This window comes from Lacerta agilis, chromosome 14, assembly GCF_009819535.1.
Source record: "Lacerta agilis isolate rLacAgi1 chromosome 14, rLacAgi1.pri, whole genome shotgun sequence".
In the NCBI taxonomy this organism is placed as follows: domain Eukaryota; kingdom Metazoa; phylum Chordata; class Lepidosauria; order Squamata; family Lacertidae; genus Lacerta; species Lacerta agilis.
In genome coordinates, this window is record NC_046325.1 from 11,899,750 (window position 1) to 11,922,744 (window position 22,995).

Genomic DNA, 22,995 nt, shown 5'->3' on the forward strand with positions numbered 1-22,995 from the left:
GCGTCTCCTTTGTTCTCTGACAAACTCAGACCTCTGAGTTTGGGGGCTTGGAGGGGGTTCCACCCCACACTCTTGATTGACAATTTGCATCATTTGCACCTTTTAAGTACAGCCTTCTAATTTCCCCCCTATGTCATAAATTAGCTCCACCATGTTCTCAGATGTATTCATTTTAACAAGAGTGTGGAGGAAACAGTGTCCTTCAGTCAAAATGGGGAATTAGTTGCTGTATTTGACATTATAAACTAGGTCACATTTCCAAAACACTCCTTCTTCAGGATCAAAGTTGGAAAGATTGAGCCAATGGTTCACCAGGACAATGTCTTCATCATTAATGAGGATGTCATCGTATGGCCCAACCAGTTTAAACAGGTAGCGACTGTGCACATTTTGGAATATATTTGAATAATGTTCAAAAAGTCACATTTTCTCCAGATTTTGAAGTGGCTGTGATGGAGCTCTCAACACACTGGGTGATAACCAATGTAATTCATACTCATTGTTGTTGTTCAGTCTTTCAGTCGTGTCCGACTCTTTGTGATCCCATGGACCAGAGCACGCCAGGCACCCCTATCCTCCACTGCCTCCCGCAGTTTGGCCAAACTCATGCCAGTCGCTTCGAGAACACTGTCCAACCATCTCGTCCTCTGTTGTCCCCTTCTCCTTGTGCTCTCCATCTTTCCCAACATCAGGGTCTTTTCCAGGGAGTCTTCTCTTCTCATGAGGTGGCCAAAGTACTGGAGACCCAACTTCAGGACCTGCCCTTCCAGTGAGCACTCAGGGCTGATTTCTTTAAGGATGGATAAGCTTGAGTCCATGGGGCTCTCAAGAGTCTCCTCCAGCACCATAATTCACTTCCATACATTACTACTGGGAAAACCAGGAAAGTAAAATCTCTCATTGTACATCCACATAAATATAATCCATAACTCCCTTGATTTTAATAGGTCTGTTCTGGTTATGACTTGGATTAGACATCACCCTTTCAGAACAATATGAGTGTAATTTATAATTTTTCTTGATTTAAAAGTCCTTCTGTTTCCTGTTTTCTTTCTAAAATCCAGTGGTACATTAAAGAGAAGAAAGGAAGAAGGGACTTAGAAAAGCCTTTGGCTGAGATAAACATGTTTTCCTTAAAATATTACACAGAATCTGTTATTCAAAGCAAGTGATTACCTCTCCTGTAATTATTCAGAATTACATCTTTTCCCCTTCCCTAGGGACCTCCTCTGCCTAGATGAAAAAAGATGAAACTAAGACTGGAGGGTCTTATTAATACCTATGAACTATAGAGAGTTGGGTCTGTAGACATACAGAGACTCATCAGTCTGGCTTTGAATCAGCTGTGTGAATGACCATTTGAGTTAGGCTTTGCTGCTCGGGATCTCAGGAATGGAAGTAACAGAAAATGTGAACTTGTGCGTAAATGAAGAATCCCTTGCAATATGGTAGTGTTTTGGTTGCTGGTGCTCTTACTGCCGTTGCAGGGGGTGTGCAAGTTTCTTCATATTCCTCAATGTTCCATCAGAGAACCTGTCCCTATTCTTCACAAATATTATCAGTCAGGAGACCTCATAATTGCTGGCATTATTTCTCAGATCTACATATTTTCAGATACCCTAACCTTTGAAAAACACCCATCTCAGGAATTTTCAGACGACCATATGTAAGTAGCTGCATTTGGAGGGGGGGGGGACATAGTATATCATAAATAAATTTACAGCCAACCCAGCCAGTGTGTTTGACTTCACCTGGATTTGCCTCCAGTGGAATTAGAATTGGACCTCATGTCTTAACATCCACCTCATTTGATCTTACATTTATACAGGCAGGAATCTGATATCTAAACCCATCCTCTGGTGGTTATGTAAACTCAAAATGGCAATAAACAGTGTATTGGGCAAGATAATATTTGTGTTCTTTCTCCATTTCACTTTGGGAGATTTGACAGAACTCCTGGAACAGCTTTAAATAGGGGTATTGTAAACAGTTCATTCAATTTCAAGACCCTCTTCATATTCACATATAGAAGCTGCGATTTATTTAATTTTCATGTCCTATTTAATTGTTGTGAATGCAGTGAGAAACATTGCAAAATATGTTTATTTGCTGTGAAATGAAGGTATACCCTAACTAATTGGCATTGCTTACTCAAACTTGTGAAAAAATAAAAAGTGGAGGAATATTAAACAGATATTAAACATACAAAACATCTCATCCAGATTCTCTAGAGGCCAGAATAAATAAAAACACCTTATTGAATTATGTCTTCTGTAGATATACTAAGAGACTGCCCAAGCATCCTGGGCAGTTGAGATGGTTTTAAGAGACGTCATAGATTCATGAGCCACTTTACTTTGATACGCCTGTGAGATTACAACATGTTTTTGTACAGTATCTGAACTGGATTCTGAACTGAAAAGCAGTCAATGTTCTGATCTGAAGCAGATGAACTGTAATGTGGCATATAACTCTCAATACAGGGTGCTGACTCACCTCTACCAGCATATCCTGGCCTTGGCATTTGCTGTAAAGGAGATCAATGAAACTCCCCAGATCTTGCCCAACGTCACCCTGGGCTTCCACATTTATAACAGCCATTTCAGTGCAAGCTGGACCTATGAAGCCTCAATGGAGCTTCTCTCAAGAAGGGCCAAGGTCATCCCTAACTATAAATGTGATGCTGAGAGCACTCCAATAGCAGTCATTGGGGGACCTAATTCTTATGTCTGTCTTCATATGGCACCCATCCTGTCTACCTACAAGATACCACAAGTAAGATCTAAATACATTCACACCTGAATTTCCCCAAATTCACACTTCAGAAGCAATACATTAAATGAAATGCAGCCATTCTTTGAAATTCCCACTTCTCTGGATTTTGCAAAGCAGGCCTCCAGTCCAAATGTTTGCATAAAAATGCACATATTAGTAATAATATCCTTAAAATGCATTGTATCAGTGATTATTGCTTTGCAAAAATGTGCATGTTGGGTAAAATTTGCATACTGTACATGTTTTGTATTTTAGGAGAAATTTAGTCCTGCAGTCTGTAGGGTCTACTTAACCAGCATGGTCCCTATCAGAAATGAACAGAATAAGCAGACTCTAGCATGATGGTTTCATCTACTCATCACTGGAGAATTCACTCCTGCAGAGTTCAGGGATCTGCTGAGCAACTATTTCTGAGATTTTTGAATCACTGTGAGTTTGTATTGTAATAGTGATTGCATTTTTTTAAAAAAAATAATGCTGTCATTATTATGAGCAGTTTTGAGGTCAGTTTTGTCATTTGGAAAGCAAATGCAAATATTACTTCAAAATCACAACTCAGGAAACATATGTTCCCTCCAGGGAATGTCCTGGCAAAACAATTGGCCTTCATTCACATTAATGCCTCCTAATATAAACACCTCATGAGAAGAGAAGATTCCCTGGAAAAGACCCTGATGTTGGGGAAGATGGAGGGCACAAGGAGAAGGGGACAACAGAGGATGAGATGGTTGGACAGTGTTCTCGAAGCTACTAACATGAGTTTGGCCAAACTGCGAGAGGCAGTGAAGGATAGGGGTGCCTGGCGTGCTCTGGTCCATGGGGTCACGAAGAGTCGGACACGACTGAACGACTGAACAACAACAATATAAACATTGAAGGATCAATTGGGTTTCTGATTATGCTTGAGTATAATCACCACAATATGGCAAGCCTCTCACTAAAAATTCACACAGAGAACACAAATGTTGTTGTTGTTGTTTAGTTGTTTAGTCGTGTCCGACTCTTCATGATCCCATGGACCAGAGCACGCCAGGCACCTCTATCCTCCACTGCCTCCCGCAGTTTGGTCAGACTCACTGTCCAACCATCTCGTCCTCTGTCGCCCCCTTCTCCTTGTGCCCTCCATCTTTCCCAACATCAGGGTCTTTTCCAGGGAGTCTTCTCTTCTCATGAGGTGGCCAATGCATCAGAGCCTCAGCTTCAGGATCTGCCCTTCCAGTGAGCACTCAGAGCTGATTTCCTTAAGATTGGATAGGGTTGATCTTCTTGCAGTCAGTGGGACTCTCAAGAGTCTCCCCCAGCACCATAATTCAAAAGCATCAATTCTTCGGCGATCAGCCTTCTTTATGGTCCAGCTCTCACTTCCATACATTACTACTGGGGAAACCATAGCTTTAACTATGCGGACCTTTGTCGGCAAGGTGATGTCTCTGCTTTTTAAGATGCTGTCTAGGTTTTTCATTGCTTTTCTCCCAAGAAGCAGGCATCTTTTAATTTCGTGACTGCTATCACTATCTGCAGTGATCATGGAATCCAAGAAAGTGAAATCTCTCACTACCTCCATTTCTTCCCCTTCTATTTGCCAGGAGGTGATGGGACCAGTGGCCATGATCTTAGTTTTTTGATGTTGAGCTTCAGACCATATTTTGCACCCTCCTCTTTCACCCTCATTAAAAGGTTATTTAATTCCTCCTCACTTTCTGCCATCAAGGTTGTATCATCAGCATATCTGAGATTGTTGATATTTCTTCTGGCAATCTTAATTCCAGTTTGGGATTCATCCAGTCCAGACTTTCGCTTGATGAATTCTGCATATAAGTTAAATAAGCAGGGAGACAATATACAGCCTTGTTGTCCTCCTTTCCTAATTTTGAACCAATCATTCATTCTATATCCAGTTCTAACTGTAGCTTCTTGTCTCCCATAGAGATTTCTCAGGAGGTAAACACAAATACACACAAGCAAATGTTTTATATTGATAATCACTTCCCCCCTCTCACTTCTTTTTTTAAAAAAAATCCTTAGGTCATATATGGTTCTTCCCCAGTCATGAATAAACAATCTCAAGGAGTTTTCTTCCACCAGATGTTTCCAAATGGGGACCATCAATATAGAGGAATTATCCAGTTACTGCTGCATTTCAAGTGGACATGGATTGGAGTGGTTTCTCAAGATGGGGAAAATACAGAAGGGTTTATAGAGAATGTACTTCCAATCTTTTCCCAGAGTGGCATCTGCTTTGACTTCATAGAAACATTCCCAAAGCTAACATCTTCCAGTGGTGTCATGGACATGGTGGAGGAGGGCTTTCACAGTGTCAGTGTTCTTATGGGAAGCACTACGAATGTTGTGGTTGTACATGGAGAAATTCAGACAATGATGGCATTGAAAATGGTGCCCCAAGTTTTAAACTTTGAGCATATACTAATGAGGACCAAGAGTAAAGTTTGGTTCATGACTGCCCAGATGGATATCACATCATTTCCATTTCAAAGAAATTGGGACTTAAGTTTCCTTCATGGTTCTCTGTCCCTTGCGATTCACTCCGTGGATCTGTTAGCTTTCCTGAAGTTTCTTCAGATCAAGAACCCAACCACAGAAAAAGAAGATGGTTTTATCAAGGACTTCTGGGAAGAGTCATTTGGCTGTTCATTCTCCAGTTCTGTGGCAGATAATATAGGTGGGCAGATCTGCACTGGGGAGGAGAAGATGGAGACACTTCCTGTGTCTGTTTTTGAAATGAGAATGACAGCCCATAGCTACACAATCTACAATGCAGTCTATGCAGTGGCACATGCTTTGCACATCAGACATTCATCCCAATTCAAGCACAGGGGGATAACAGAGGGAGTAGGATGGGGGCTTCCAAATCCACAACCGTGGCAGGTAATGTCCTGAAGATATTTCCATATTTTTGGGGGTGGGGGTGGGCAAGCTCTCTCAACCTTCCATGAGATTAACAAATTGTTGGACTTGTATTGTTTTATTCAGCTATATAATTTAGGTCTGATTTTGTATTGCAATTCACTCTAGGATCTATTAGCGTAGAGTGAGTTTTTTTTAAAAAAGATTTTGTTTTTTTAAAAAAAAAACCAAATACAGTGTTACCTCAGGTTACAGACGCTTCAGGTTACAGACACTGCAGGTTACAAACTGTGCTAACCCAGAAATAGTACCTCGGGTTAAGAACTTTGCTTCAGGATGAGAACAGAAATTGCACGGCAGCGGCACAGCAGCAGCTGGAGGCCCCATTAGCTAAAGTGGTACCTCAGGTTAAGAACAGTTTCAGGTAAAGAACAGACCTCCAGAACAAATTAAGTTCTTAACCGAAGGTATCACTGTAACCACATTGGGGTTAGGATATCAAAAAATTCTTAAGCGTTTCTGTCATTACATAGAAACCTGTCTTATACCGAGTACAGACCACTGGTCCATGTAGATCAAGCAGTGGTGCAATTGTGGCCAATGTTCCATGATGTAGGATTTTATGTGACCTTTTGCTGTTTCTAACATTAGCTTGCACAAAGCTTTCAAGAGATTGTAATCCCAAGCCTTCCTGTTGCATGTATTTTCACCACATTGCATGATTTGAATTTTTGAATATTTTGAATATTTATATAAATCTTCCTTCTTATTTTCATTATTTAGCTCCATCACATTCTCAGAAGTATTTCATTTAACAACAGTGCAGGAGAAAAGGTGTGTTTTGACCAAAATGGCAAATTAATTGCTGGCTTTGACGTTATAAACTGGCTCACGTTTCCAAATCAGTCTTTTCTTAGGGTCAAAATTGGGAAGATAGACTCCCTGGGTACCCAGGAGAAACCATTCACCATTCATGAGGATGCCATTGTATGGCCCAACCAATTTAAACAGGTGGGTTCTCTGCACAATTCAGGGTTCATTCCATCATTTGCCCAATGGTCAAGAAGAAGATAGTTCCCTATGTAGCTGTTTCTCAATATTCTGTAAATATAGTGAACCCTATTCAAATACCATTATTCAAGTACCATAAGTACCATTATCCCTCCACATCAACTATTACCACTAGCTGGTTCAATAATTGATGTGATATATATATATATATATATATATATATATATATATATATATATATATATATATATATATATATATATGTTATGGTGGAGGATTTAAAAGCATTTGCAATATTCTCTAGTGTTACCAAAACATTATATTCTGATATTTATGGACAGACCCAGCCCATTTCTATATGTAATGATCACTGCGGTTCAGGTTATAGTCGGACCAAGAAGGAAGGGAAGCCATTTTGTTGCTATGATTGCATTCCATGTCCAGAAGGAAAGATCTCCAACCAGAAAGGTAAGAAAGCATAAAACATGTTACATATAGATGTATGTATGCCACATATTTCACAGTTGATTTTTTGATCTGGTTATGTATATCAACGTGTGGGGGGGGGGGGTTGCAGTAATTTCCCTGTTGTTCGAAATATTGCCCCAGTTAACTGGTAATTGATAAGAAATACATTATAATTTAACTACAAACCTGTTTTTAAACAGTGTTGCGTCACTATTTAGTTATGATTCGAGAGAACCATATGAATACATGGGAATTTACATAAATAAGTACCAGATTTCAAGCATTACTAAATCTAAATCTGATCCATTAACAATTGACTGAAACAAATACTACAGCCTCAGTGGAGAGAAGGGAAGTAATGTTAAGTGACATTGTGTAATATCTAGGGAGAAAAGACAACTTCACGATGTAGCTATCTTTGCAAACAGAAAATGGTCACAAGACATAGATTTCCTGTGAAACTACCATTATTAACTAAATGGTAAGGCTGTTGAAAATGAGTTTCTTAATTTGCCCGAATGGGTGAGATGGTATTGACTAAACAGGGCTGGTGAGATTAAAATCTGTTTGGAAAAAAAATGTATCTTAAAACATTAGCAGAACGATGAATATATTTCAGCTTATGAAAGTGGGGACATGCTAATATCGAAGAGAAGTCAACAACATTAGTTCTGAACTAATGAATGATGGGTTATGCACCTGCAGAATATGTTTTCTATTGTTTTGGGGGTTAATGTGATCCCAAGTCTCTTAAGGTATAGGGAGATACAAGAAGGTCACTCAGAGCTGCTAATGAGTCTTGAATTCTTTTATCTGTACAAACTCTCATCTCAGCTAAAGCACCAAGCACCAGGCCCAGGAAACAGATCCCTTTCTATCATTAAAACAAATTTTTCGGTCTGCTTAAACCATGAGCTTGAACTTTCTTATCAAAATTTTCTTCTGTTCTACATCACAGCTGATCACCTTTACAATGCACTTAGATTCGCCCTTAAAATGAGCTGAGTAACAATTTCAGATTCAGATTCAGATTCAGAAACTGTGGAACCACCAATTCTAGTCGGCTGAGATTTAATTTAATTCCAACTACTGAAGTAGTCTACGAAGTACACAATTATTTCCATTATTTCCAAAGATAAGACGTTGAGTCAGGAATGGTCAGATGTAGGAGATGCAGGGTGGGGACAGTGTGACCTAGTCTGTGTGGGCCAGCAGACACTTTGACGAATAAAGTAGAAAAGTAGAATATAAAGCAAAAGGACTGTGAAAACCTTCCCTCCTGCCACCACTGACTCTTAAAAGTGTACAATAAATATATTTTCTTTCTTTCTTTTTTCAGACATGGATGACTGTGCTCAATGTCCAGAAGATCAGTACCCAAACATTGAGCATGATATATGTCTTCCAAAAGATATAAGCTTCCTGTCTCATGATGAACCTCTGGGAGTCAGTTTGGTCACTTTTGCTCTTTTATTGACTTTCATTACATCTTTGGTGCTTAGGATCTTCATCAAGCACAAAGAAACTCCCATTGTCAAGGCCAACAATCGGACCCTCACCTATGTTCTCCTCCTAGCCCTCATTCTCTCCTTCCTCTGTCCTTTGCTATTCATTGGCCAGCCCACAAAAACAACCTGCCTCCTTCGACAAACTGCTTTTGGAGTCATCTTCTCAGTAGCAGTGTCTTGCATCTTAGCAAAAACAACTATAGTGGTTCTAGCTTTCATGGCTACCAAGCCAGGGTCCAGAATGAGGAGATGGGTGGGGAAACATCTGGCCATCTCCATTGTTCTTTTCAGCTTCCTCATTCAAATGATGATTTGCAGTGCCTGGCTGATAGTTGCTCCCCCACACCCTGATTTAGACAAGCATTCAGTGCCTAAAGAAATTGTACTGGAATGTAACGAAGGATCAGTCACCATGTTCTACTGTGTCCTAGGCTTCATGGGAATGCAGGCCATGGTCAGTTTCACTGTGGCTTTCCTAGCTAGGAAGTTACCAGACAGTTTCAATGAAGCCAAGTTTATCGCCTTCAGCATGTTGGTCTTTTGTAGTGTGTGGTTGTCCTTTGTTCCAACCTACTTAAGCACCAAGGGAAAGTACATGGTGGCTGTGGAGATCTTTTCTATTTTGGCCTCTAGTTTTGGGTTACTGGGCTGCATCTTCTTCCCCAAATGTTATATCATTTTGGTGAGGCCAGAGTTAAACAGCAGGGGACAGCTTATTATAAGAAAGAATTAAAACATGAACAAGTCTATTTGATGTAGCAAATCATAGCTGGACTAAATCTCCTTGTATTCATTTCATCTTCTTCTCAGAATGCCTCAACCCAACAAAACTGTTCCCCACAGCCAATACAGCAGCCCATGTAGCTGGTCTGCCCAAAAAGTACTCTGATTAAGGGAAATCAGGTCCTCCATTAAAAGAGGGCACGTGTTGCGGTGAGACCGGCAACCCGACCCAGTGTTGTGGGGGTAAATGGAAAGCAAGGCCACAACCCCTGATAGGTCGGTCTCATGTTGCTGGGGTGAAATCTGGCCAATGGGGCATCGTAAAATGCAGCAATGCGGGACCTATTTGAGCCCATGCGAGGCTTTTGAGCTTACTCTTTGGGGCCTAACGCATTGGAACACCCACCCACCACTCCCTATATTTAGGGTTTGAATTGACCTTGCTATGCCATCATGTGTCATCTGTCGTTGGGACAGGGGCACGGTAGGAATTTCCCCCACTTGGCTGATTGGCTGGTGCCATTTGGGTTTTGCCTGCCGCGTTGCAACTAGTCACAACTTGTAAGTTGCGGATAGGCTCTGGTTCAGGTGATAGGCATGGAACGTGATGTGGCCACGCCTATGGAAATGCAGGATATTCCAGTACAGGAATCCAGGGACTCAATGGTTTGTCGGTCCCCGAAAGGGGTCCAGCCAGTGGCCGAGTCCTGGGGACATCAGAGGGGAGAAACTGGGAAATATTCGGAGAGCAGCAGGAGGAAGAAGAAGCACCAGGGGAGAGACAGCTGACAGACTCAGTGTCTTTAGAAAGCATTCCTGACCCGACCCCCCCAGGACCCAGCGGGCATTGAGAGTAGGAGAACAGAAAGCTCAGAGGCAAAAAGCACAGATCAGCCAACGCAGGGATGATGTATAATAGGAGAGATGGAGCAGGTGGGACTTTACTCAGAGCAACACCATTGCTGAAATAGAGGCACCTTTTCTAAGCCTTTCGCTGTGAATATTGAATAAAAGACTTGGTAAGAGCTCTTCTTGTTTATCTGGTTCTTGGCTGCCACCATGGGAGGGATCGGATTCCCTGAAGCTTGACAGGTTTGGAGGGAGGGAATCCTTTGTGGCCCTGTTAATCAGAAATCAAGTATCTCAGTCAGGCTTTAATATGGAGACTGGGTGGGCAGCTCACAAGGACCAAAAAGTAAACTGTATCAATTCATCCCCCGTACTTAATTTATTTCCTGCCTGAAATGAAGATGCTGGTTTTGACCTTCAAAGGGACAAGGTTCAAATGCATATGTGGAAGGTCATTCTTGTTCAAGTGAAGCACCTTGTCAACATCATGCCTCCACAACTGGAACTAATCTACCCAATAGTGCTCTTGATACTTCCATGAATCAGATGTGTTACCCCCCAAATGCTGTATTATTTCATTGAAACCCGAGTTAATCAGCAAAATGCCAACTATTGCTGCTACTACTACTACTACTACTACTACTACTACTACTACTAAAAATATGATGCAATACTAACCACACATACCTGGGAGTCACCCCCCACTTAATTCAGTAGCACTTACTTCTGAGTAGACATGGGTTGGATTCACAATTAATATCACGAACCATACAACACCACATGCAATGCAGCACTCTGTTACAGATCTTGCAGGCTCTATTCCTATCTCCATTCCCCTGTCAAATGAGGGATCCAGGATGGAGCACTGTTGTGAAATATCCCACCAACAACTTCATAGGTTTCATTCATAAGGTCTCACCACTGTTTGATTGTTATGAACACAGTTAGAACTGTCCATTTTTTTCCTTTGAGGCTTTTTGAAGACAATGCCTCTTGAACTGCTGAAGTTCTGTAACCTTCCCTGATACCACTTCATCCACTAGGACTGGAACAGCAACTGAGCAGCTTCCAACCATTAACAGAGGGGACAAGTGAAAAGTGAAACAGGGAGATAATTTTTTGAAAATTTGGAAAGAGGGAAGGCTTGTACAGTCCTTTACCAGGAAAGCAATCATGAATAGTTTCTCTCCCATCCCCCCTTTTCAATACTTCCATTTATGTAAAACCAATGACCAATGAAGTTTTCCATCTGGGCTCCTTCAGAGTTTTCTTTTTTTATTATTTATTAAAGATTTCTTAGTTTACAAAAAATATGTGCATTGTCTCATTTTTCAAGTTGTGTTTTCTACAGATCAGTTTCATTCATTGTGAGACATTAATGTGGCTTTCTGAGTTCCTTTCAGCCACATTCTCCTTCCCATTCCAGATTATTATACGAACAATGCTATGTCGAAATAAATATTTATATTATGTATATTTTGATCTTTCCTCTAAGAGATTTCACATTCTTGTTCTTCATCTGAATAGGACAAGAAGAGACTTTGGCTGAGGTGTGATACACTTGTTTTCTTTTGCAGCATTCCAGAGAATCTGCAAGCCACAACAGGAGATTACCTCTCGTATAATTATCAAATTAGTCATTATATTTCTTTCCCCACCCCTAAGGAGTTCCAGTGGCCATATGCAAAACTATGAATCATGCTATTAATAACCCTTGAGCCATTCAGAACTGGTGCTATAGGAACAGAGACCTCTGCCAGTCTGATCACTGATTCTTTTGCAATGCACTGTTCCAGCTTTGCATCAGCTGAGCAAAGCTTGAATGATGATGCTTGAAAGATGAACTGTTGTGTGTTGTGATTTGCTTGCAAGATGGTATTATCTATGGTGCTGGTGTTAGTGTTGCTGCCCCAGCTGTCATGCAAGGTTTCTATTGTTCAGTGTTCACTCAAGGACCCCCTTCCAATTCTTCACCAATATTATCAGTCTGGAGACTATATAATTGCAGCCATTATGTCACAGATCTATGTATTTCCAAATACCACAAACTTCGATATGCATCCATCCCAAGATATCTCTGATGCTGACTTTATGTATGTAAGCAGTTTTGTGTTTCTTTAACCATATCATACATGTATAAGGAATATATTCCCCTTTGACCTCCTCTCCATCCTCCTCTCTCATAAGTTTTGGTGTTTATGAAAGGGTGCTTTTTTCTAGAAAAAGGGGATGCTGGAACTCACCATGAACACTGCCTGAGAGCCAGTGTGGTGTAGTGGTTAAGAGCGGTAGACTCGTTATCTGGTGAACCGGGTTCGCGTCTCCGCTCCTCCACATGCAGTTGCTGGGTGACCTTGGGCTGGTCACACTTCTTTGAAGTCTCTCAGCCCCACTCACCTCACAGAGTGTTTGTTGTGGGGGAGGAAGGGAAAGGAGAATGTTAGCCGCTTTTGAGACTCCTTCGGGTAGTGATAAAGCAGGATATCAAATCCAAACTCTTCTTCTTCTTCTTCTTCTTCTTCTTCTTCTTCTTCTTCTTCTTCTTCTTCTTCTTCCTTTGTTCTCTTATAATGGCAATGGCACCCACCTGAGAGGTGCCAGAACTGAGTTCTGGTGAGTTCCAGCTGAAAAAAGCCCTGGCAGATCTGATATTTCAACACTGCTTTTGCAGGGTAGTCTAGGTTTGTATCCTTTCATTTCCACAAACCTCCCTGGGCAGTGGCCATATAATCTATTTTTTGCACAATTTCATACATAGATATAGAAAGATAGATATCCTGATCTGTAGAAGATGTCCTTTGATGCAGTTTGTAGCTCTCATTGCAGGCTAATGACACAGCTCTATCAACACATCCTGGCCTTGGTATTTGCTATAAAGGAGATAAACGAAAATCCCCAGATCTTACCTAATGCCACATTGGGATTCCACATCTATAACAGCCATTTCAGAGCATGCCGGACCTATCAAGCCTCATTGGAACTACTCTCCAGAAGGGGCAGATTCATCCCTAATTACAAGTGTGATGTTGAGAACATTCCGGTCGCAGTCATTGGGGGACCTAACTATGAATTCTCTTTCCACATGGCAAATATACTTTGCATGTACAAGATGCCACAAGTAAGATGCATGCATGGAGCATGGATTATTGTTCTCCTGGACTTTGTATCTTTTGGCTTCAGGGTGGTGTTTGAACACATGAGTGATCCAAAATTCATTTCATAAAATGAAAATAAATAACTAAATCTCCCTGAACATAATACACTAGAATGTCAGTTCATTTTTTTATCCAGCCTGACATGTTTTCTTTGTAGCCACAGCTCCATACAGGTCTTTGACCGGACCAAAAAAATTGCCTTGTATCTGCACATTTATTTATTTATTTATTTTTTTTAACTGATCTATTTCTGAGTCACTCTGTGCTCTCGTTTCTGAGTTGCTCTCTGTAAAGGAAAGCTCTAGTTATTCTATTAATTATAATAGAGAATCTAAAAATGGTTAAAAAATATTGTTTTCCACTTTTGGTGGAAGTGGATGAAATTTGCATGTACAGGAGCCCTTTTAGAGTGGATTAAGCCTGTCACCTTATAGGCAGGGAAATCTGAGATTTGGGTGGGGTGGTACAGGACACCTTTAAATCATTTTTTTAAAGAACAAATGAAAAGTCTGTGGCTTTTAAATTTTCTGCCAGAATTTGATGCAATGTCAGAGGAGATGGAGCCTGCCCTGTTTCATAGCAATAGGTGCAGTGTGGCAACCTTCCCTGAATCACCCCATTTCACCCCACAAGTTGGGATATCAACAAATCCAGTGTACATTCCTAGCTCCAAATATCCTTAAAAGGTCTCCTAGTCTGTGTTTTGGCATTAAAACAGGAGATATCTCTCAATGGGCTTTACACTTTAAATTAATATAGATTATGCAAAGATTTCATAAGCTAAAATATGTCAGTCTTGAAATGGTGTTGCAACTTTTCCTTCTCGGCCCTTCCTAAATTTAAATTCACCCACGCAATGCCACATGGGGAAATGTTGAACCTGGTGCCAATTTTAAATGGAGATAGGTGGTTCATCAAGCTGTTGTTGGCATTATTAATTAAATTGACTTGTTACCTAATTCAAAATGTATTTAAGCTACTTACATGCACAGTTCAAGTAAGAAACTATTAAGTTTAACAGAAAGAAAGAAAGGGAGAGAGAAAGAGAGAGAGAGAGAGAGAAAGCTCCCCTGACTATATGTAATACAGAAACAACAGTAAGCAAGAAAACTATATTCCCTCAAATGTCTTGGAGAAGAAAAACACATTAAACTGAGACAAAAGGATCCTAATGTTGGTGCCAGGTAGGCATCTCTATGGGAAAGGGACAACAACCAAAACAACATTTTTCTTGTCACCACCCTCTAAACCTCCAGGACACCTGGATAAGGGCTTCAGGAGACGACTATAGGGGGCAAGTAAGTTAAAATCAGGAGAAGTGTACCATTAGGTCTTGAGGATATAGCTCTATGCCTTTCATATGTGTAATATTTTCAAAAAATGCACATTTATAAATAATTGTTTAATCCCCTTGGTTAACAAGAATCAAAGCTAATTGAAATCTGGATTCAATTTTATTCAGTGTTTGCTTCGCACCAACTCTTCCTTCCTTCCTTCCTTCCTTCCTTCCCTTCCCTTCCCTTCCCTTCCTTTTTTTAAAGGTCCTCTATGGCTCTTCTCCTATGATGAATAACAAAGCTCAAAACGTCTTCTTCCATCGAATGTTTCCTGTTGTGGCTCTTCAGTATCAGGGTATTCTCCAGTTACTGCTGCATTTCAGCTGGATGTGGATTGGACTGATTTCGCAAGACGACGACAGCTCAGAGAGATTTGTCCAAAACGTTCTCCCCATGTTTGCCGAAAGAGGTATCTGCTTTGATTTTATAGAAAGATTCCCCAAACTTACGTTTTCTGCTCAGTTCTCTGAGATGGTGGATGAGGGTTCTGAAGTTATCAGTGTTGTTCTGGGGAGCACTGCGAATGTTGTGGTCATAGATGGTGAAGTTCATGCCATTATGGCAATGAGAATGATGCCTGCGCTTGCAGAAATCGAGGGGATACAAGTGCAATTCAAGGCAAAAGTCTGGATTATGACAGCCCAGATGGATTTCACTTCGTTCTCCTTCCAAAGGGATCAGGACATAAATTTACTACATGGTGCTCTGTCCTTTGCAATTCACTCAAGGGATCTTCTAGCATTCCAGAAATTTCTTCAGAGGAGAAACCCCATTACAGAAAAAGAAGATGGCTTTATCAGGGTCTTCTGGGAAGAGGCATTTATCTGTTCTTTTCCCCAGAGACATTTAGATGAGAAACATGGGGAACCCTGCACTGGCAAAGAGAAGCTGGAGACTCTTCCTGGATCTATTTTTGAAATGAGCATGACTGCCCATAGTTACAGCATCTACAATGCTCTATATGCAGTCGCACATGCTTTGCATTCCATCCATTCATCCAAACACAGAGCAATGATTGATGGCGAGAAATGGGAGATTCTGTATCAAGAGCCATGGCAGGTAATCTCTCCCTCGTCATTAATATTCAGGGCAAATTAAAAAATAAATCCTGCTCACCCAGGCATTTGATGGCTGAAATTTACTGTTCACAGCAGCCTTGATATTATTAGCTGTGAAGATATGTGGCTGGGTTTTTTTGTTTTTTGTTTTTAAATAGATGTTATTATTATTTTAAATCTGAATTGTTTTAAAATGTTTAAATATGACTTTATTTTCTTTTTAATTGTATTTTTTCTTACCTCTTTTGTTTTCCCCCTACCCTAGTTTCTTTTGAGAGCAAGGACATGAAAAAAACTTTTATTTTTAATTTTAATAATAATGATGATTTGTTACTGTGTGACATGATCCATCTAGAATATTTGGTTATGCCTTATCTTTATGTGCTTTTTTAAAAAAGTTCCATACAGGGTTTCCTATTTTGGGGTGCAATTCTTTCATCTCTGGTTGTTGTTGTTGTTATACATTTATTTTATGTTGGTTCGTTTTATGACTTTGTATTAGGTAAACTGCGTTGAGTTTCCTGCACTGATTGGCTAGGTTGGAATCAAAAATAATATGCAATAAATAAATAAACATGACTATTTTTACAGTTACCAAGATTCTTTTCCATGAATAAATTTAAAGGAACAATTCCTCAGTGTGAAACATGTCACCCTACTGTTTATTTATGTATGTCCATGCATCCTCCTGAATTCCCTCTCTCAATTTAGCTCCACCACTTACTGAGAGGTGCCTCATTTAACAATGGTGCTGGGGAAGAGTTTTCCTTTGACCAAAATGGTGAACTAGCAGATGGCTTTGATATTATCAACTGGGTTACATTCCCAAATCAATCGTTTCTTAGAGTCAAAGTTGGCACAATGCACCCGCAGATTACCCCAGACAACAGGTTCAACATTCATGATTGTGTCATTGTATGGCCCAGCACATTCAATGAGGTAAGGTCAATTTCTGGGTGTCTCCAGACTTTTCCTCAATGCTCAAAAATTGATTCACTGCGATACTTTGAAATACATTCCTCTAGGTAAAACTAGATGTGACAGGGAAGATATGATATTATTGCACTGATCTAAATAATATATTTAAGGGACTAAACCACAGAGCCTAGGGCTTGCCGATCGGAAGGTCAGCAGTTCGAATCCCGCCGATGGGGTGAGCTTCTGTTGTTCGGTCCCAGCTCCTGTCCACCTAGCAGTTCGAAAACACATCAAGTGCAAGTAGATAAATAGGTACCACTCCGGCAGGAAGGTAAACGGTGTTTCTGTGCACTACTCTGGTTTGCCAGAAGCAGCTTAGTCATGCTGGCTACATAACCCGGAAGCTGTCTGCAAACGCCGGCTCCCTCAGCCTATAGAGCGAGATGAGCGCGCAACCCCAGAGTCGTCCGCAACTGGACCCAACGATCAGGGGTACCTTTACCTTTACCTTTAAATAATATATTTAAGGAGCTATAACCAGAAGCAGCTGACCAGGTGGGACCAAGCTACTATCCTAGCTGCTCAGGAGGTGGTTTGCTGATCCTTACCAGGACAGAGAGAGGCAGGGTCAGCTGCATTATCAGAAGCACTGGATTTGCTCCACTGCTGCATTTGCACTGCACCCGTCACTCCACAGTCTTGTCTGGAGTGAACTGTAGTTCAGCAGTAGAGCATTTGCTACACATGCAGAAGGACCCAGGTTCAATCAGCAGCATATCCAGGTAAAGTACAGAAGGAACTCTACCTGAAATTTTGCAAAGTTGCTGCCATAAGTGCAGACAATACAGATCTAGATGTCGTCGTCGTCGTCTTCTTCTTTGGTGATCACTCGTAGCCGAGTAAGATTGTCTTCCATAAACACAGTTTTAACTGTGAGTCCAGAAGTGACTGTGGAGGCCAATTTTGGATCCACACGTCCTTCCATAGTGGGGACATAGGTTTTTGGGTGGGAGTTGGTCACGGTGAGGGTTTGCCAAGCGTGCCTTCCTCTTAGCTCGTTTCTCCCTTTCATCCTGAGTTCAAGTGTCTTCAGAACCCATGACACCTTTGGTAAAGGCTGTTCTCCAGTCAGAGCACTCACAGGCCAGTGTATCCCAGTTGTCAGTGTTTATACTACATTTTTTGGATTTGCCTTGGGAGAGTCTTTAAACCTCTATTGTTGACCACCAGCATTACAACGAGTCATTTGGCTATAACTTCTGGGAAGCATAAGAGAACTGACACTCGACTAAAAACACCTTGTGGGAGAGAGAGGACTAAACTAGAAAAGATGCCCATTGTGAAGTATAACAATAGTGATCGATACCAAGGTATAAGGGGGTAGAGTCTTTAATCCTTCACAGTCATCTAATCCTTTAAACCCTCGTGCAGTATCAATAATCCAGCTTTATGTCCAATGCAAAGATGTAGGAACTTGATCTGGATTGTCACTGCAGTCGAGGGGAAAAATTAAATTTCCAGGGTCCCAGTCCAGAACATTTCCACCCCCCATGCAATTTCAATTGACTTTAAAAAGTCAATCATACAATTGCTAATGCTTTCTTCGACTTGCAGTCTGATGAGACCACAAATTTCCCTGATATTCAATGAAGACAAACAGATTTGCTAAAAAAAAATTAAAAGGAGATAATGTTTACTGATCTCCCTTCTTGTAGAACCTCTGTTATCCAGTTTCTATGTGCATTGCAGAAAACAAAGCTACATTATAAGACAAAAAGAAGCAAAGTAGAAAACAACACTGTCAGATTTCAACATTATGTCAAACAACACTTGAATGTGTTTAAAACTGATAATCAACTGGATTAAGTTTTTTTCAAATAATATTTATTGAGAATTTTAAACACACAACATCAAAAAACACAACATCAAAAAACAATTCAAACAAACTACATTAAACAAAAAATTCAAAAAATACTACAACAAAAAAGAAATTAATATCTTTTAAAAAAACCTATATTTTCCTCACATCTTAATTGGACTTCCTCCTGTCTCCTCCTACTGCGTCCCTTGCAAATATCTTAAGTAACTTCCCAATTAATCAATATTTAATCTACTTCTATAACAACAATTTTTGACCTTCTCTTATCACTTATTAAAAAATATAACAATATAACACTTTCTGGCTCTATCTCTACATCTTACTTCACTCCTAAATTCACATCATTTCAACTCGACTTTAAGTTAACAGCCTATCCTTATTTTCAAAACAAAAATTCAAACTTTAAATCTTACAATGTTTTTTTAAATACAATGTAAATTTCCCCCATTCTTTTTCCGCCACGTCGTCTCTCTGGTCACGGATTCTCCCAGTCAATTCTGCAAGCTCCATATAGTCCATCATTTTCATCTGCCATTGTTCGATAGTAGGTAATTCTTCAGTCTTCCAGTTCTTAGCTATTAAAACTCTAGCTGCTATTGTGGCATACAAAATTAAATTTCTATCACATTTCAAAGTATCCTTTCCTAAAATACCTAACAAAAAGGCCTCAGGTTTTTTCTTAAAAGTGTATAAATAAAAAAAAATCAGTTCATTGTATATCTTCTCCCAGAAGTCTCTTACCTTAGGGCACAACCACCACATGTGAAAAAAAGTTCTTTCTGATTGCTTACATTTCCAACATTTGTTGCTTATACCATGGTAAATTTTAGCCAGTTTAACAGGGGTCAAATACCACCTGTATATCATCTTCATAAAGTTCTCTCTCAATAAGCTGCACGCTGTAAATTTTATATTCGTATTCCACAACCTTTCCCAGTCTTCCATCATGATGTTGTGCCCCACATCCTTTGCCCATTCAATCATTGTTGATTTTACCAACTCATCTTGTGTATGCCACCCCAGTAACAAATTGTACATTCTGGAAAGATTTTTGTTTTTTGTTCTATTAGTTCTGTCTCCAACTTGATCAACTGGATTAAGTTTTGAGGCAGTCAATATATTTTTCGGCATCTTTATCATGAAAAAGTTCCAAGAATGTAACAAGAGTAGTAGTTGCAAAATGGGGGAGGAGGTTGTAACCAGTTAAGCTCTACTCAAAGTAGACCCATTAAAATTAACTAAATTAAGTTAGTCATGTCCATTAACTTGATGTGTCTACTCTGAGGATGACAAGCATTGGACACAACGCAATGCATTCTCTGTAAAAAGTCACATTAACATTAAACTATTTCTTGAATGTTGTTTTTTAGATGGCCCAGTGATATAAAACTCCCAATTGGTTCTCTTCTCTTATTTATGGACAGGCACAACCCCTTTCTGTGTGTAATGAAAATTGCCATGTAGGCTATAGAAGGGCTAAAAAGGAAGGAAGGCCATTTTGCTGCTATGATTGCCTCCCATGCCCAGAAGGGAAGATCTCAAACAAGAAGGGTAAGAAGTGTTGCATACATTATTCGCAAACTATATCAGGCAACATACAGTGTATATTAGGGCACTGCTGCCAAAAGACTTTAGTCAGGTCACAAGGAGAGTGGGGGAGCCCCCAACTGCTTATTTAATCAAGATTTTAAACCCTAATTCCTACCTCCCTAATACATGCTTAATCAGGGTTTAAAACCCTGCTTAATCAGGGTTTAAAACCCTGATTAAGCATAGTGCAAGGCTATTGATTTGGTTCAGGATCTGGCTGCAGCTCAGGATGGCCTTGCTTCATCCCTGGATGGATCAGTACCACTCTTTTTTCTCTCTTTGGCAATCATTCATAACCAAGTAAGATTGTCTTCCATGAATACAGTCTTAACAGTGTGTCCGTAAGTGACTGTGAGGGCCAGTTCTGGGTGTGCACATCCTTCCACAGTGGGAACATAGGTTTCTGGGCAGGAGTTGATTACGGTGAGGATTTGCCAAACGTGCCTTCCTCTTAGCTCATTTCTCCCTTTTGCCCTGAGTTTGTGCTTCTTCAAAGTCCACGACGCCTTTGGTAGAGGTGGTCTAAACCACTGAGCCTAGGGCATGCCGATCAAGAAGTTCGAAAGCATGTCAAAGTGCAAGTAGATAAATAGGTACCGCTCCAGCGGGAAGGTAAACAGCGTTTCCATGCGCTGCTCTGGTTCACCAAAGCGGCTTAGGCATGCTGGCCACGTGACCCAGAAAAACTGTCTGCAGACAAATGTCGGCTCCCTCAGCCAGTAAAACGAGATGAGCGCCGCAACTCCAGAGTCGTTCACAACTGGACTTAAATGTCAGGGGTCCTTTACCTTTACCTTATTCTCCAATTGGAACGCTCACCAGATTGGTATGAACAGCAGAAGAGCATAACAACATTCTATTGGGAAGTGTGGCATCACACCCAAGCACATTGAACTAATAGGGTCTTTTAACATACTGCAAAAGTCTGGTGACCAGCCAACCCAATCACAAGCTTACACACAACGAACCTCATTAAAAAGCACCTGGGTTTGCTAGTTAATCAAATCAGCACAAGTCAACTAGCACCTCAACACTACTGAGATGTATGTGTTCTTGAGCATAGCACCTAATTTCAAGCTGTAGCAGAACAGGGCTGTGAGAAGGAATTTCAGCAAATACAGACATCATGGAGGAAGTGAAAACTCCTGGTTGGTGGCATCCAGCGACAGAAAATGTCTTCATTGCTAGACATAGGTTTCTTCATATTTGGTCCAAAACCTACATGACTTGGCTGGCCATATATGGTTTCTTGTGCAAATAATTACAGTGGTACCTCGGGTTGAGAACTTAATTTGTTCTGTAGGTCTGTTCTTAACCTGAAACTGTTCTTAACCTGAGGTACCACTTTAGCTAATGGGGTCTCTGGCTGCCACCACACGATTTCTGTTCTCATCCTGAAGCAAAGTTCTTAACCCGAGGTGCTATTTCTGGGTTAGCACAGTCTGTAACCTGAAGTGTCTGTAACCCGAGGTACCACTGTACTGATCAGTCTTGGCACGAGATACATATTTAAAGTTCATTTTATAAATTCAGTCCTGTTTGATTACAGAGTACACAGCATAGTACACAGAGTGCTCATGCTACCTTTTATTTTTCAGACATGGATGACTGTTTTGAATGCCCAGGAGATCAGTATCCAAACAATGAACAGGATGGATGCCTTCCAAAGCAAATAACTTTCTTGTCTTATGGAGAATATTTGGGGGTCATTTTGGCCACTTTTGCTCTATTATTTGCTTTTATCACAGTTTTTGTGTTTTGGATCTTTGTGAAGAACAAGGAGACTCCCATAGTCAAAGCCAACAACAGGAGCCTTACCTATGCTCTCCTCGTCTCCCTCATTCTCTCTTTCCTCTGTGCTCTGCTATTCATTGGCAGACCTCTTAAAGTGACATGCCTCCTTCGACAAACCGCTTTTGGCATGATCTTCTCAGTGGCAGTTTCTTGCATATTAGCCAAAACCGCCACTGTGGTTCTAGCTTTCATGGCCACCAAGCCAGGGTCAAGGATGAGGAAATGGGTAGGGAAGAGGTTGTCAAATTCTATTGTACTTTCCTGCTCCCTTATCCAAGCCACCATTTGTACTGTGTGGGTGGCAACTTCTCCTCCATTCCTACACTTTGACATCCATTCAATGGCTGAAGAAATTGTATTGGAATGTAATGAAGGTTCACATGTCATGTTTTACTGTGTTCTAGGCTTTATGGGTTTCCTAGCCTTCGTTAGCTTAACTGTGGCTTTCCTAGCTAGGAAATTGCCAGACAGTTTCAATGAAGCCAAGTTTATCACCTTCAGCATGTTGGTCTTTTGCAGTGTGTGGTTGTCCTTTGTTCCAACCTACCTGAGCACCAAGGGGAAATACATGGTGGCTGTGGAGATTTTCTCTATCTTGTCCTCCAGTTTGGGGTTACTTGCCTGCATCTTTTTGCCAAAATGTTATGCTATTTTGCTGAGACCTGAGTTGAACAGCAAGGTGCAGTTAGTAAGAAGAAAGAACTAAAGAACTGGTGTCCATCTAGTCTAGTTACATTTACGACTGATTAAACCTCCTCATTTTCCAATATACAGTATGCAGTTAGCAATTAGATAGGATCCCTTCCAGAATGTCATCAAGGTAGACTAAATTAGTTTAGATGGTGGGATAATCTGGAACCTCTCTAGAATCATAAATTCTCCCATCTCTGAAAACAGCAAGTCATTACAAGCTGAGCCCCAAGTTTTCTAAAGTTTGTTCCCAGCTTGTAATATCTCAACCTAATATCGACCTCATTGTTGATGACCCCTAAACTGATGAGCCCTAAACTAAACTACTCTGACAAAGGAAGAATGTGGTTGAGTATGGTATAGAAGACTTCATTG

The 22,995-nt window shown here is 40.6% G+C and overlaps 2 protein-coding genes across 2 annotated transcripts; both read left to right on the top strand.

Annotated features, from left to right (window-relative positions):
• The first annotated feature begins 303 nt into the window (after positions 1-303).
• Positions 304-9,459, top strand: LOC117057462 (vomeronasal type-2 receptor 26-like). The gene is made up of 6 exons (XM_033168309.1): positions 304-372; positions 1,488-1,666; positions 2,484-2,775; positions 4,801-5,661; positions 6,993-7,119; positions 8,459-9,459. The coding sequence occupies exons 1-6, from the start codon at positions 304-306 to the stop codon at positions 9,358-9,360; spliced, it is 2,430 nt and encodes an 809-aa protein (XP_033024200.1). The 3' UTR covers positions 9,361-9,459.
• A 5,457-nt stretch (positions 9,460-14,916) lies between these two features.
• LOC117059486 (vomeronasal type-2 receptor 26-like) lies at positions 14,917-22,636 on the top strand. The gene is made up of 4 exons (XM_033171286.1): positions 14,917-15,750; positions 16,461-16,688; positions 19,971-20,097; positions 21,735-22,636. Exons 1-4 carry the CDS (start codon positions 14,917-14,919, stop codon positions 22,634-22,636), a joined length of 2,091 nt encoding a protein of 696 aa, XP_033027177.1.
• Positions 22,637-22,995: the final 359 nt, after the last annotated feature.

What these genes read in the sequence shown, in the direction of transcription:
- LOC117057462 (XM_033168309.1), top strand. Translation starts at nt 304, where the DNA reads ATGGTTCACCAGGACAATGTCTTCATCATTAATGAGGATGTCATCGTA. An exon ending in GAATTTTCAGACGACCATAT is followed by an intron (nt 1,667 to 2,483) that starts GTAAGTAGCTGC and finishes CTCTCAATACAG; the next exon opens with GGTGCTGACTCACCTCTACC. An exon ending in AAAGATCTCCAACCAGAAAG is followed by an intron (nt 7,120 to 8,458) that starts GTAAGAAAGCAT and finishes TTCTTTTTTCAG; the next exon opens with ACATGGATGACTGTGCTCAA.
- LOC117059486 (XM_033171286.1), top strand. Translation starts at nt 14,917, where the DNA reads ATGATGAATAACAAAGCTCAAAACGTCTTCTTCCATCGAATGTTTCCT. An exon ending in TGTATCAAGAGCCATGGCAG is followed by an intron (nt 15,751 to 16,460) that starts GTAATCTCTCCC and finishes CTCTCAATTTAG; the next exon opens with CTCCACCACTTACTGAGAGG. An exon ending in GAAGATCTCAAACAAGAAGG is followed by an intron (nt 20,098 to 21,734) that starts GTAAGAAGTGTT and finishes TTTATTTTTCAG; the next exon opens with ACATGGATGACTGTTTTGAA.